A 16,466-nucleotide genomic window follows, 5' to 3' on the forward strand; every position below is an offset into this window, starting at 1 on the left:
GCTGAGTGAGCTTTAGCGGGAGGATTTCTATACGCAATAAGCCTGTCCTTCCAGGCAGAGTGTAACACTTCCAGCTTGGTTGATCGCCATTTCCACTCTAGTTTCTGTGCTATTCATTTTAAGGTATGGGTTTTATCATTGTACCATGGAGTGAGCTTTCATCATCTACACGTCAAACTTTACAACCTGCACACTTGATGCAATACCAAAAAAAAACTATTTAAAGAAGTTTTACCAGTCATAATTAATCCTCTTTTAACAATCATAAATTCGTCCCTTAGACTGGATCACATACCCAAAGCATTTAAACTAGCAGTTATTAAACCCCTGATCAAGAAACCAAATCTTGATCAGATCTTACAGACCTATCCCTAACCTTCCATTCATATATAAGATCTTAGAAAAAGTTGTGGCTCAACAACTTTGCTCCTACCTGCATAAAAATAACATGTATGAAAAATTTTATTTTGGTTTTAGGCCACACCCTAGCACCGAAACGGCTTTAGTTAAGATAACAAATGACCTTATTCTCGGATCAAGGCTGTGTATCCATGGTGGTGCTACTTGAACTCAGTGCAGCTTTTGATACAACTGTCCATAATATTCTGCTAGAAAGACTAAAGGACATAGTTGGAATCACAGGAACGGCACTATCATGGCATAAGTCTTACCTTACAGATCGCTGTCAGTTTGTAAAAGTATATAATATCTCCTCTATTCACACAAAAATGTGATTTGGAGAGATTTGGCATTCCCCAAGGCTTCATTTTAGGATCTTTATTATTCATATTATACATGCTGCAACTGGGCAGAGTTATTAGCAGGCATGGCATTACCTTCCACAATTACGCTGATGATACACAGTTATACATATCAACCAAACCAGACGACAAACCAACACTAAAGAAAATGGAGGACTGTGTAAAAGACATTGGATGTCGTACAACTAAACAGTGACAAAACCAAGGTTCTCCTTCTATGTTCCAAAGAATCTCCAAACCTGCTATAAATAAGGTATCAGACTTAATACAAAATTTTGACTTCCCTTTAATTCCTAGCTCATCAGCTAAAAATCTGGGCATTGTAACTGACTCAGATCTATTATTCGATCTTCATATATACGTAACATTCCAAAAAACAGCTTTCCTACATCTTCGTAACATTGCTTTTGAGTTAAGAAATGCCTTACCCCTTCCAGATTTGGAAAAATTAGTTCACGTTTTTATTACATCTAGATTAGTTTATTGCAATGTGCTACTATTAGGATGCTCCAGCAGAAACCTGAGTAAACTCCAGCTAATTCAAAATGCTGCAGCCAGGATACTCATTAAAACTTGAAAATTTGATTATATCAGTCCAATATTATCGGCCCTTCACTTTCTTCCAGTTATATTCCGTACTGATTTCAAATTTCTTTGACTAACGTTTAAAGGCCTGTATGGTCTTGCCCCTTAATACCTGCGAGACCTCATCACACACTATGACCCACCAAGATTACTCAGATTTCAGGGCTCTGGCCTCTTACTAATACCCAGAATTTATAAGACTTCAGCAGGGGGGAAATATTTCTCCTACAAAGCCCTCAGCTCTGGAACAATCTTCCAGCTAGTGTTTAGGACGCAGACACAGTCACTATGTTTAAATCTTGCTTTTGGCAACTAACCTCTTCTAGTTTAAGGTTGTAGTTTCTGGAACTCATGGACATGGGGAATCATGGTAAACTCGAATGATGTGATCTGCGATGCTGTGCTCACAATTTCTTGTTTGAGGATGGTGGAGCAGATGGATGTCATTGTCTGGGGATGCGCTAATGTCTGTGTTCCTTCTGGTTTCCCTCCTTCCAGTCTGTTAGTCAGAGCTGCCACCACGCTAATGAAAATATTCACATACGCTTTTCTACTGCACTCAACCAAACTAACCGCTTCTCTTTACTGTTTTCTGAGAAAATGGCAGAAGATTGTTTGCTGGATTCTCTTGCAGTCTACTCCACACCAGACCAGCTGCTCACTTCCATCTACTGTTGCCTCTGACCATTCACCATGATCAACTACACTGAAGTAGAAATGGACTCAGATTAGCAACACTCTGACTGATGCTTCCAATCTGATGCACTGTTATTATGCCCACAGACAGATGTCACTATTAATATTATTATTATTATACTGTAGCTTAATGACACTTAAATGGTAATAATTTAAATTTCTATCAGTAGTTTGATCAGAGGAGGATGGATCCTTTGTGAGTCTTGGTTCCTACACTGTTGCCATTGGCTTGCTCACACTGGGCTTTAATTCAAATGTTCTGTTCTGATACTGAATATGTGAAGCTGCTTTGTGACAACCTCAGTTGTAGAAGGGGCTACATATATAAATTTGATTTGATTTGATGTTTTAGTGACATGATGTACACATGGTCATGTGTTTTAAAAGAAGTTTTTCAAAATGAGTTTTGTTTATAAATCCTAGCGCTAGCTTTAGCTTTGCATAGCTGTTTAAGGTAAAAATGAGCATTCAATAACACGCTGGAGGATTGCGCAAATAAGACTCTTAAACTGACTCATTTAAAGTGGAACTAAATGATTGAATACAAAAACTTTGAATAAGAAGCAAGGATCTGCCTCTTAAATCGACATTTATAGTTGAAGGGGAACTAGTTTTAACGTGGTTTAGACCTTCTTAGTCCTTCTTGTAAATTCAAGGAAATCTGTGGTGGCTCTTTTCATTTTTGCCTTTCACTTAAGTAGGTAAATGTTTAGTGACAAAACTTAAAATTTGTTTGTGTGATTTAAACAGATGAAATGGAATAGCAGTTGCTTCAAAAAGTTTCAAAAGTATGGGAGGCCGTCTAGGGCAAATACTCTGAAACACTTGGGCACTACATTGAAACATTTGCACACTACACTGAAACACTTGCACAACACACCGAAACACTTGCGCACTACATTGAAACATTTGCTCACTACATTGAAACACTTGCGCACACTACATTGAAACACTTGCGCAAACTACACTGAAACACTTGCGCACACTACAATGAAACACTTGCGCACACTACACTGAGACATTTGCACTACACTTCACATACACTCGTATATATATTAAACACGACGTGTGTGTGTGTGTGAGAGAGAGAGAGAGAGAGAGAATCTCTCAATCTTTTATGACTAATTCCTGTGCTCTGTGTCTTTTCAGAGATGAACAAACATTTGTTCTTATTATTTTTTATTAGTCTTTTCATATTTGATTAGCCATTGCGTATTTCTGGTAACAGTGAGGATATCCGTAATTTTTTGCGTGATGTCCTGCGTTGTGTGGAATCCATACAAGATACACAGACACTACACTAAAACTGGAGCACCACACAAGAACCATTCAGTCCATCATACGTGTAGTTGGGCGCAGAGAAGGGCCTGTGGTGAGAGAATGCACGACTCTTTTGGAGTCTTTATATCAGTGTCTAATTCTCATTTTACAACAATCTCCGGGCCAAAGACATCAAGGCAACAATATTCTCATAATTCCTCCAACAACTTTCAGTGGCACGTCCGGTCGCCCACGGTATGATTTAACAGCAGATTATCCACTGCCTAAATCTGGGATTTAATTGGCAAAGAATCGCTTCCATTTTTGGAATTGATCGACAAGTGTGCAAGTGTTTCCGTGTAGCGTGCGCAAGTGTTTCAGTGTGTAGTGTGCAAGTGTTTCCGTGTAGCGTGCGCAAGTGATTTAGTGTGTAGTGTGCAATTGTCTCAGTGTAGTATGCGCAAGTGTTTCAGTGTGTCATGTGCAAGTGTTTCAGTGTAGTGTGCGCAAGTGTTTCAATGTAGTGTGCGCAAGTGTTTCAGTGTGTCATGTGCAAGTGTTTCAATGTAGTGTGCGCAAGTGTTTCAGTGTGTAGTGTGCAAGTGTTTCAATGTAGTGTGCGCAAGTGTTTCAGTGTATTTGCCCTAGACGGCCTCCCATACAAAAGCTATAACGCTAACTTCAGCTCTTAACAGAGCAGAGATTTCAGTGAATAACAACAGTGAATAACAACAATAAGACTTGTAAACAGACACATGTAAGGTGGAACGAAATGGTTGACTACCAAAATTATGAAGAAGAAGATCTGCCTCCTAAATGACGTTTATGGTGGAAGGGAAAATCAATAAGTAACACCGGCCTTGTTTATTCAAAATATTTTAATGTGGATTTGGACAGTAAAGGCTTGTAAATGCAGGGAAATGGCAGCTGCACTTTCACTTTTTTTTCTCTTGAGTAGGTAGATGGAATGATGAACACTTTTGTGTATAAATATGTTGATTATTGTACATTCAGTCCAAAGTTTTTAAACTTGTCTCTTGCTTGCTCAGTTATTCTGAGGAGGATGCAGAGGGCTCTCTCCTCTGTTTAGAAACTTTTAGAAAAGTTTGTATTTTAAACACTTGTCGACAGTATTACAGATTGTGTATTCATTTTTATTTTATATATATAATTTAATAAAAACAATGTATTTTCAAGCATTAGGCTACATAAATATATACAATATAATATAATAAGTATATTCTGTCAGTCAATTAAAGAGATCTAGTCAAATTGGTTTGATACTAAAATTTCAGACCTAGACAGAGATATTAAAATTTAACATCCAACAAAATGAAATGTGCAAAACATATGCTTTAACATATGCAGTAACTCCAGAATACTGCACTGAGGCAGGATACTCAACTACCACACAAATGCATGTAAACAGTGCATAATAATGCAACTACAAATATGTTACTTTTAGCATCAGCTAGACTGTAATACAAAACAAACTGTTTTTTCATAAATACCATTCATTTATTGGTTTTTCAGCAGGACTTCCTTAGTCTGTAGTCTTTGTCCTTAGTTTTAAAACCATAAAACAAAGATGTCCTATTACGCTCTAAGAAGGGTACAATCCTCTTCAACTCTTTGACTCTCACACTGGCCAGTTTCTGAGGGTCCCTTGTCTTTGGAATGCTGTTCTTCATCATGCTCCACATTTACTGCTATAGAATCTGGCATATTAGCCGACAAGTAAGCCTTGAGGTCATAGTTACAGCTCACTGAGCATTTATTGCCATCATCTTCATCCAGTTTATGCTGTTCAGAAGAAGATGTTTTTAATTTTTGGTCTGTTTTTGTAAGGTCCAGCTCCCTTAGCTGTGCCTGGAGCCGTTTCTCCAGCTCTTCTGAGCTCCTTGCAAGCATGAAACTCACCTTCCTCTGATGGGCCAATGCCTCCTCCTTGTCACTCAACTGGAAAAGAGAAAAGCACAATTGGGTCAATGAGCCTTTACTTTTGCATTTAGTCTTGTATTTTTTTTTAAAGTTTGTGTGTTTCCTTTGGCTCTATTTTAATGCTGACATGTGACAGTACTCAACTGTTCTATATATTCTATTTGACGGACTGTATGCAGTTTTTAAAACTAAAAGATAAGTAGGATTTATGTTCAAATATTTTTGACACCCCTAATAATTATGGGATAAAAATGGAGCATTTATATTGGTCCATTCGTCATGGAATTTCAACACAATATGAAGGACAGCTGCTGTCATCAAATGAATAACTAAAACTTGACAGAAAGTTCAATATCGATGATATTCTCCGTCATAAAATGGGACACTCTTGAGCAGCTGCACATAAGCCTAAACTCACCATGCTCAATGCCATCAGAAAGAGAGATATTAAGCTTTGATAACAATGTCAGGGAGATGTGAACGGCACACACCAAATCGAGCAGTAACTGGAGGGTTTCTGTGGGGTCACTCGGCACCTTGTCCTCTTTGGTAGATGGAAGGAATCTTCTCAATCTCTGTGCCACACTGTCTGTGTTCTGCTTCCCTGGAGGAAAAAATGCTTGTAATGCAGTACACTTTACTGTACAGTGATTAGCATGAAATATCTAATACGATACACTACTGACGTATAACACATGATTAGTAAATTCAGACTGTAAATTATACACATTGTCCAAATTGATTTTACAGGCAACAGAACCTGCAGCTGTATTTCTACCATCCAATTCCATTTGGATGGTGTTATTAATTGCCCAATCACTGTTCATTTTATTGTACAGCCACCCAAAAAGCCCAAACCCAACAGATCTTCTTCCACATATCCCTTGCTTGGTGGCTAGTGTTGAGAGGCTGAGAAATAATGAAGTCACACATCAAGTGCATTGTTCAAATAAATCAACTGACAACAAATGGTTGAAAACACTATTTTAGAAAAGGTAGGATAATAGGAACCCAATGTGAAGAATGTACCTCTCTCTGGTTTTGAATGACGTGGTGTGTGTCTGTCATTTTCAGCCAGTTTCAGCACTTTTTCACTCCCTCTCTTCAGCTGCTGCTCGAAGGCAATGCGGAAAGCATCTACCATCACATATGCCTCCTCCTTTCTCCTCCTCTGAAGCTCCAGCTGATAAGTCCAAATATAACATTTGTGAGCAAAAGAATATTCACTGTAAGCCCAAGAGTTAGCAGACACCCCTGATAACTTAACTAGGTACCCACTGCCCAGTGTCAGCGAGAGGCGCACTAAAGACTCCCAGCTTACAGAAAGTGTCCATGTCTAATTTTGAGCTAACATTATCCAGCGTCATTACCTGACTTCAAAAAATATATGCGTCTACAATTAAATCCTCACAGCAAAATTCCAGCATTGAAAGTTTAAAACCTCCCTAGAAGAGCAGAAGCTGTTACTGCAGTAAAAAGGGACAACTCTCTCTCATTTTAGAATAAATTTGTGTTGAAAAACCCTAATCCTAACCATGAAGACAAGGTGCTGTAATATTTTCATTATTTTTACTACTTTCCACTTACAACAATGCAAAATCATAGGCGTACGAGGGCAAATTAAAGTGTTAAGTAGATCAAAACTTTTTATATTCAATTTTCTCCCATATTTATTTCTTTTTCATAATCACACATAGTGCCACTAACTTGGGAGCATTGTCCCAGCCATGTTAAGCTGTCTCAGAGATTTGTGAAGGCAGCAACAACAGCTTCTTTTTGCTGCTGATTTCCATTACATTTACACATGCTGTAGAGGAAATCAAGGCTTTATATAAACTCAGTGTGTGCCTGTTCAAACATCTATTCTGCTTTTGAAGGGCGGTGATAATGAGGTTGGAGGCACAAATGTGATATGGCTCTATACACAACAGTAGCACTACACAACACCCATTAGAGCAGAAAAAAAACATTCAGCTTTGCTTAAAGAGCTGAGAATATTTGCCATACAGTTATAGAGAGATAACAGAAAATCAAACCACAATCCAAAAACACATGTTGGTAGGTGGATGGGCTACTCAAAATTGTCCATAGGTGTGAATGTGTGAGTGTGTGTCGCCATGTGAAGGACTGGTGCCCCCTCCAGGGTGTGTTCTGGCCTTGCACCCAGTGATTCTGTGTAGGCTCCGGACCCACCATGACCCTGAACTGGATAAGCGGTTACAGATAATGAATGAATTAATAAATGAATTATTACTTGTTCTGTCTGTTTGTTTGCTGCAAAAATATTGTTCATTGGTTCATGTGTAAAAACTGGAAAACTATTATAATGTATATGTACTTGCATGTCATTTTTGTTCTCAACAAAACAAATGAGTGTATGTTGTATTATATCACAAACTTACAATATAAACAAAGATACTGCCATTTTTAAGTTTATGATCTATATGTTTAAAGAGGGGGCGGCACGGTGGTGTCGCAGTCACACAGCTCCAGGGACCTGGAGGTTGTGGGTTTGATTCCCGCTCCGGGTGACTGTCTGTGAGGAGTTGGTGTGTTCTCCCCGTGTCCGCGTGGGTTTCCTCCGGGTGCTCCGGTTTCCTCCCACAGTCCAAAAACACACGTTGGTAGGTGGATTGGCGACTCAAATGTGTCCGTAGGTGTGAATGTGTGTGTCTGTGTTGCCCTGTGAAGGACTGGCGCCCCCTCCAGGGTGTATTCCAGCCTTGCACCCAATGATTCCAGGTAGGCTCTGGACCCACCGCGACCCTGAACTGGATAAGCGGTTACAAATAATGAATGAATGAATGTTTAAAGAGAAAATGAGAAAGATGTATACTGATTTACTATTTAAGATATACTGTTTTAGATTGATCCCACAGCTCAGCAATTATCTTTGTACTAAGTGTAAAACTGTTTTGTTACCTCCTGTTTGAGCTGGAGAACCTGCTTGCGGCTTGCTGCTGCACTTTTAGCGCAAGGACACGGCTCCCCCACTCTGGAGCTGCACTGACATGCTCCATACACAGCCAGCTACAACACAGAGAATACAAATGCAAATAGTCTATTAGTTATAAAACACTATCTTTACATCCATCCCTCCCTTTATCCACATACCAATCTAAAACATCTGTCTATTCAGACAATCCTTCCCATGTGTTAATTCAACTACTTTATGTTGCACCCATTGCTGTGTATAATCTCCATAGAAATCACTGATTAAATGAAGCCTAGGGTCACCATGTTCAATGCCCATAGTCAGCTAGAGAATTATAAATCCCCCAGGTGATGAAGTTTGGAACTGGGGAATGTAAATGTTCCAGTTTAAAGCTTTCCCATTGGAGTAAAAGCTCTTACTGCAGTAAAAGGGAATACATTACCAACTAATACCTTCAAATTCAGAAGAAATTTCAGACAAGCAGGTGTCTAAAAACATTTGGCCAAGTAGAGTACCTCAAGTGCAGACCCCTCTCTTCCTTGTTTGCTGGGGGGCTGTGTTTTCTGGAAGTCTCTTCTCTCTTGAGCACTTAGTAATCCCAGCAACTCCAGACACTGCTGACTTAGTGCTATTAAATACACAAACACATAATACCATTTTACTACATGTCAAAAGTATTGAACTGTAGAAGAGCTTCAATGAAGTGCATCATCACTGGACTATGGACCAGCAACTAAAGAGATCATATACATTTCTGATGTGTTGAAGTAGTATATGTGATCTGTGCCAATCCTACATCATAAGTACCTTACCTCATTGCATGTTCCAACATCTAGTGTAAAGCCTTTCCAGATGAGTAGGTGCTGTTACTAGCAAATGGGGATAAACTAACAATTGATACACTTCATTTCAGAAGATACTAGCGTATCTGCTCTTGATGTTAAAATCGGTTACTGACTTATACTTGGTGGTATTTAAAGGGAACATCTAAGATTATGGGGAAACGCAGTTCTCTCTGTGTTTTTCAGAGACTCAGTGCCTTTTAAGATGGAACGATGTGTTTGAGGGGAAAAAAACTGTTGTTTTCGTGAATGAAGTTTAAGTTATCTCTAATTTTTAGTCACCGCAATGCAGCCCCCTGAGTTTGGAGACATTTCCACCTTAAGTCGTCCAAAACAGCAAAAATAAGTCAATATTTCCCACCTATGGAGCAGTAATAACATTTGGAGTTCTCTTCATTGTGTAAAAGTACTCTTGCCTCTGCCATGAGTAGAGAGCGCGAAAGCCTACTGGATCAAGAAACTGGGGCTTCGTAAACACATTAGACCGGTTTCAAGCTTGCAAACAGACCAAAGATTTAGCAAATGGTGAGTTTTGAATTTTATTAAAAGTGTTTTTTGATTACAATCGCCTTTAAGTAATTCTTATTTAAATAATATTTGTAGAAACTTTTTAAAAATATGAAGATTTTTCATAAAAATGACTGTATCCAACCTGATTCACACCAAAAGAAGTTGCAAAGCAGAAGAAAATGGACACTCTTGGGATGGGCATTTGGACTGTAGAGTGGAGACAGGCCCATAAATCCCCTATAAATGCAATTAATCAGCAGCTAACAATTACTGATAACATTACAACTATCATTATCATAACACCAAGAGGCTCCAATTGGTTCTCATTCACTAAAGCACTCACACGCCATTATCTTTCATGATTAATGTATTCCTTTAAAGTGTGTCCAGAAAAGCAGGACAGACATTAATGAGACTCACAGGTGTTCTCAGTGCGGAGCTCCTGTATCTGCTCCAGTTTCTCTTCCAGAGCTTTACTCAAAGCTTTGTTCTCCACACACACCCTGTTTCACATAGAGAATGACCAGTAAAGCTGGACAATATCAACATTAAATATACAACACTGTGATTTCTGAAGACATTTTGGAAATACACAATATACATCGATCAACCAGCACATTGTTTCTACATTCATGGTCCATTCTATCAGCTCCATAAACCATACAGGAGCACCTTGTACGGTATTACAGACTGTAGTCCATCTATTGCTCTACATACATTTTTAGCATCTTATGACCCTGTTCTTCAATGGTCAGGAATCTCACAGGACCATAACAGAACAGGTATGATTTGAATGCTGGTGGATCCTTCTCGGCGCTGCAGTGACACATTGTGGTGCTGTGTTAGTGTGTGTTGCTATGAGTCTGATATGAGTGGATCAGACACAGTACTGCTGCTAGAGTTTTTAAAGCCCTCAGTGTCACTTAATTTCAAATCGATGTTAATTGCCCCTATATTTGCACTGTCCCCTTAGTTATATCACTTTCTCTATAAACATTTATTTTATTTTATGTTTGAGATTTCGATTTTGTTTTACTACTATATACGTTAATCGTTTTAGCTTAAGGATTCTACCTTATGTTGATTTTGTTTTCATCAAAGTAAGCAGTCATCAAGGCAATTCATTGTTAGTTGTATCGTGTATGGTGACAAATAAACTTAGATTTGTATTGAACTGCAATACATTATCTACGTATCCAAATATCTTAAGCAGGTGATTTAATGATACTTGAATATAAAAGCAGCTTCCCAGAGCAGCCTAGTCCCTTATGAGTGAATATGGGTTGAGGCTCACCACTTTGCCAATTTATGTGCAATATGTAGTTGCAGGAATTTGAAATTTATTCCTGTCTTCTTTAAACTTTTTTTCCAGTCACACGTCACAGCCTTGCATACCTCTCTCCATGAACGTGTCATGAAAATAAAGCATGCGTCAAAACAGCAGTATCTCAGACTTTATAAATTTAATAGATTTCTATGAAAATCTTTTAAAGGGATGAAGGTGTTCAGATGTCTGGTTCATATCACCTACATATTACCACAACACAGACCCCTCTCCTTCCCAAATTAAGATTTTAACCTCCCTAAAGGATGCTGTTTACAACAGAACATTTCAATTATTATCTTAAATTTAAAGTAAAAAAATGTGCATAACGTTACCTGTCATATTTGAGGCCCCATGCATGTTCTACATTCTTAAACTGCACCTGATTAAAGGTGATCTCCCACTGCAAATCATTAACCTCCTGTTGAAAGAAATCACAGAAAATAATTTAATAACAATAACTGACTATTCTTTTACCCTTAAACTCCTGGTTACAGATGGCTGTGGCATCACCAGATATTAAATTTGCAGTCCCCTGATAAGAGTGCCAATATTTAGTTATCTGCACAAACAAGGAGCTAGCCAAGGTTTACAGTCTAATTCTATATCTGTGTCTGTTGGTATAAAGCATCTCAATGTAGTGCCAATACACAGTCTTCAAATTCATCACTTACTTTTTCCAATGCTTTGGTCCGCTCCTCGCTCTTCTGAAGCAAACTCTTGGTGTGGGTTGTTGCTTTGTCCAATATGGCCTTGAGTACATAAAAATATTATGTAACACTTTACTGTAGGTACTTCTTTCATAATCTTTTATAGCAAATGACATAAACCTACATAAACATCTAAAAACACTTATTCTAAGTTGAAAATAACTAAAGCACTCTTTATGATAGCACTTTACAATAGACATTTATAGACATTTAAATATATATTAGGTTACTTGCTATAAAAGGCTTATATATGTGTTGTGCAGCTTTATGATTTATGAGCTACCATAAAGTGTTACTACACATCAGTTTCAGGCTCAGTGAAACAAAATGCAGTGATTTGACAATAGCTCCTGCACATGCACAGTAACCACGACATTTTCTGGACCCAGAGGGGCTATATGGGTCACAGCAAATGTCCAAAACTTTTGTGCTGGACATGACCCAGACTTTATCCTGCTAGCCCCCTAGAACAAAATCTGAGTGAATGCAAGTTTAAATAGAGCCAGGAATGTTTCAATTGTGCTGTATCTTCTTCAAGCACTGCAAAGGTGCCACCCCATGCCTAAAGCGTAAGGAACTTTTGCAGCTGTGAACATGCCTGACACAGAAAATCTCCCACTGTCCACTCCAGATTTTTCCAGAGTTCATATGTGAAAACAAGTTAAGGTTAAAATTGTTATACTCTGACAATCAACACAGCTCAGCATTTCAGCTTGGTGAAACAACTATACATTTCATAATGGTCAACTAATCACTTTCATCATTTCGGGGTGGCACGGTGGTGCAGCAGGTAGTGTCGCAGTCCCACAGCTCCAGGGGCCTGGAGGTTGTGGGTTTGATTCCCGCTCCGGGTGACTGTCTGTGAGGAGTGTGGTGTGTTCTCCCTGTGTCTGTGTGGGTTTCCTCCGGGTGCTCCTGTTTTCTTCCACAGTCCAAAAACACACGTTGGTAGGACTTAAAAGTGTCCGTGTGTGTGTAAGTGAATGTGTGCGTCTGTGTTGCCCTGTGAAGGACTGGCACCCCCTCCAGGGTGTATTCCCACCTTGCGCCCAATGATTCCAGGTAGGCTCTGGACCCACTGCAGCCCTGAACTGGATAAGCGCTTACAGATAATGAATGAACTTATCATTTCTGAAATTCCTCTCTGTGAATAAGAAAAAGCTATTATAATGTGAAACTAATATTATTTCAAAGCATTACTCTACACCAGAGGTTCTCAAACTTTTTAGACCAAGTACCACCCATTATCAAACCAAAACCTCCAAGTACCACCTATGATTTTTAGCACAGAAACATGGGCCCCGGTTCGTCCTCTGTTCTGGAGGCATAAAGTAATGCTTGAATTTTTGCATGTTTTTGTTGCTTTTTATTTACTTGAAAAGTGCATGCTTAACATAATTACTAAAATATTTTTGACAATAAATATAACTAGGCCTAAACGGAATGGCTCTCTGTTTTTGTAGCAGTAGGTGAAAGGGGGGGGGGGTACTATGTTAAACCTTGTTTTAGGGCTGTAACGATGCGAAGAACGGCCACGTTTTCCTTCAGCTGTGTGTTTTCTTCTATTTTGTCTTCACTTGTACAGAATTTTCGCTTAGTTTTTCTCTATTTTTCCCTTTGGCTTTAGTCCTTCTGTGCTTCTGAGTATTTCTCTGTCTTGTTCTCAGTTTGTTTTTCTTCTTTTGCTTTTCCCTTTTTATAATAAAATACAAATTGCTCAAGTCTATTTTTAGACTTTTCTTACATCCAAGTAAACAACTGAAACTGGGCTTTCTTTTCATGGATTTCACAAAAAAAGGGAGATCATTTTCCCTCCTTGGAAAAAAAACGGAGGAACTCTGTGTCCCCACCCACCCACTCAATGTTCCCTTACAGACGTAATCAACTACAGTGTATGCATAGCACGTTGTATTTTCCTACAACACAAATGAATTTCATTGGGGCATAATTATGAAAACTGAATCATTATGTAATTTACACATAAAAACCTTAGATTTTCAGTTATGAATGAATTCCTTAATTAAATAATATATTTTTTTAGGTCATTTGGCGTACCACCTCTTGCTGCTTTGCGTACCACCACAGTTTGCGAACCACTGTTCTACACAATTTAAACTGAAAACATCATCAATATCAGTTGCAATTAGTGGGTGGATATGTAGTACTTGGCCTTGTAAGATCCTCAGAGCTTCGTGTTTACCCTCCAGGTGCCGATGGGTAGCTTCTAACTCTGTCCTTAACAACTCAACTTCCTGTGGAGCACAATTGTACAGAATATGACCTTAAAAAATAGGAAACGGTCTGGTTATCTATTCAGCATGTATGTGATTTCATAACCATTATCACAATTTTGAACACTCCAGGTCAAATAAAAATACAGTTCCATTAAAAAAAAAGGTGACACTTTTTCAGATTGAGTTTTGCAAAAACTAGCTGACACACTGGATACTAAAAATCACAGACACTTTAAGACATCTTAAATTTTCATAGCACTGGAACTGTCCTACCTCTGTGACTTCCTGCAGTCTTCTCTGCAGGGCCTCACTGGAGTCACCAACACTGCTGTCTATGAAAGACCAGAGAATAATACATGTATCCAAGTAACTAACACCTATATTTTTGATATATATGCATTTGAACCGTGCTCTCATTTATCAATGTTTCAACATTGTCCTGACTACAGGACCTGCTTTAGAGGATTGCTATTTCCCAATAAATTCTAATGATTCTTATCTGGGACAAGTTTACATTTACAGTTATGGCAGAAAATCTGATCCAGAGTTGCTTACAATTTAGATCAAGATACAGATGACGGTGAATTCACTGTCCTGTCCAAGGACACTTATTGATGCAGTGTCCCTACCTGAGTATGGAGTCAAAGCCTTAAACATTTTCAAAAGGCTGCCCATACTACAAAACTCATTCAGTTTCAAAATTTGTTTAAAAGCTCTTGTGCACACATGCGTGTTTGTGTGTGTGTGTGTGTGTGTGTGTGTATTGGGCTGGTGATCTCTAAAGGTACAGTGTGTGCAGGTGCAGCTTCTCATAGCTTTAACAAACACACCAAAGTCAACAGAGTGAGCACACAGCTCAGTTCACAACAGGACATGAACAGGAAGTAAATATGATCTCTCTGTCTCTCTCATTTGTACTAATACAACTAAACAGTGGGTTTCCCTATTCTCCCAGGAGGCATACAACAGTATTTAGTTTCAGGTAATTGATATTCAGCATATTCACCAATAATATCTAGCACAAAATCATTATTGATAGAATTTCATGCATTAGGAATGGTAGAGGGATGTAGACATCTCCCTGAAATAATCTTATTTTTCTTCTAAATATTACACATATGACACTGACCACTTATTGTCCACTATCAGCAGAAAATCCTGAATCATAAAACGTGTGTTCAAATGTGGCTGTGCCGTGGTGCTCCAGCTTTTGTTGAGGTTGATATATAACTGATAACATTTATGCAGAAAAAACTCAATGGTAAATAGAACAGACAAGAAGAGATTTTGAGGATTTATTAACTACAACAAACATTAGCGTTATTCCCTATTAAAGGTGCAATCAGCACATTTCTTGTAAGTCTCCATGTTATGAAACTTATAATGACACCTATTGGCCAGGATAGAGCAGAGGTTCTTTACTAAACCTGTTACTAAATCTGCCACTATGTATATTCATTCAAAAAAAGACAAGACTACTATATATATATATTAGTGCACCTTTAATATTTGTGATGTACCTGAGTCTCTGAGTTCTTCTCTGAAAGCTGAATACATGGCACTACAAGGAGTCCAGGAGAAAGAGCTGTGTCCATCGTTGCCCCTTTTAAAGACCTTCATGTTGGGCAACAGCTCCAGAAATTCACCTTTACTCCAGAGTTGTGAAGTGGAACGGGCCGCCATCCCATCCCCCAGGTCTCCCTCCTTCATATCATCCTCACTGGACTCTCCTCCTCCCTGCATTCCTGATTTTCAACTGCAAAGGGTTGGACAAAAACACAGGACATTAAAACACCGTGTACAGTCAATAAATGGTTAATATATATATATTTCGCCACCTAAAAATTAAGTTTTTTTTTTATTTCCCTTCCACCATCAATGCTGCCCAAGTTACATTCTAGCACCTGGGGTCCCACCTTAAAAACTTTTCCCGTCATTAAACTTGGAGAAGCTTTTTTTTTAGCATTTCAACAATTTCAGTTGCTTTTAAGGTAGAACGGAACATTCCTATAAATAGTCGGCTGCCTCGGGCGCCTGAATGTAACGTTTACTGCTGGAACATTTAAGGTGGAGCGGAAACTTGGAATACGAAGATGGCGGTTGAGACTGTTAACCGTCCATAAAATGATATAGAACTAGATCTGTAAAGAAAAAAGGCATACGGAAATCTGAAAGAAAGTTAGAACTCACCTATGGAAAGCGTGTTTATGTCTCCATATACTATATTTAAACGTTACAGTTGGTATATTTAAGCGTATATATAGAAATTTCCACCAGCTGTATTTCGTTTTTGCTCAGACCTCTACAGCTAGAACAGGTGTGTCTCTCTCGGCCTGTAGGCTGGACCTAACTCAGTTGTACTGGATAGGTGGTCCAAAAGTTTGTAGACACGATATAATTTGCAAATTAATCTATTTCACGGTGCATCCATTATAGTAGAGTTTGTATAATCTGAATGGGAAATTATCGAATGAAATTTAAAATAACTTTAGGCGCATCATTTAATTTCAGTACTCCTGAGGTAAGTTTGTGACTGAATGTCATCCATTTCCTCACAGGATACTCCAACGCCTAGTCAAAAGCCTTCCCAGACCTGAAGAAGCAACTGCTGCAGCTCCAGAATGTGTCCACCTTCTTCTTATCATGAAATGTGTATTTATGTATTCAT

The 16,466-nt window shown here is 38.6% G+C and overlaps 1 protein-coding gene across 5 annotated transcripts; it reads right to left on the bottom strand.

Annotated features, from left to right (window-relative positions):
• Positions 1 to 4,076: 4,076 nt before the first annotated feature.
• LOC136676405 (coiled-coil domain-containing protein 125-like) lies at positions 4,077 to 16,461 on the bottom strand. Of its 5 annotated transcripts, none has more exons than XM_066653400.1 (13): positions 16,392 to 16,461; positions 15,319 to 15,554; positions 14,072 to 14,130; positions 13,730 to 13,816; positions 12,607 to 12,708; positions 11,529 to 11,606; positions 11,190 to 11,275; positions 9,951 to 10,033; positions 8,694 to 8,806; positions 8,166 to 8,273; positions 6,273 to 6,426; positions 5,735 to 5,847; positions 4,077 to 5,261 (listed from the first exon to the last, which is right to left on the bottom strand). In XM_066653400.1, exons 2-13 carry the CDS (start codon positions 15,539 to 15,541, stop codon positions 4,899 to 4,901), a joined length of 1,569 nt encoding a protein of 522 aa, XP_066509497.1. In that variant the 5' UTR covers positions 15,542 to 15,554; positions 16,392 to 16,461; the 3' UTR covers positions 4,077 to 4,898. The 5 variants fall into 5 exon arrangements, with proteins under 5 accessions (XP_066509497.1, XP_066509499.1, XP_066509496.1 ...); XM_066653402.1 differs by lacking the exon at positions 16,392 to 16,461 and adding an exon at positions 15,989 to 16,114 and having other exon boundaries at positions 15,445 to 15,554; XM_066653399.1 differs by lacking the exon at positions 16,392 to 16,461 and adding an exon at positions 15,989 to 16,114.
• Positions 16,462 to 16,466: the final 5 nt, after the last annotated feature.

The sequence above is a fragment of the Hoplias malabaricus genome, chromosome X2, assembly GCF_029633855.1.
Source record: "Hoplias malabaricus isolate fHopMal1 chromosome X2, fHopMal1.hap1, whole genome shotgun sequence".
Classification (NCBI taxonomy): domain Eukaryota; kingdom Metazoa; phylum Chordata; class Actinopteri; order Characiformes; family Erythrinidae; genus Hoplias; species Hoplias malabaricus.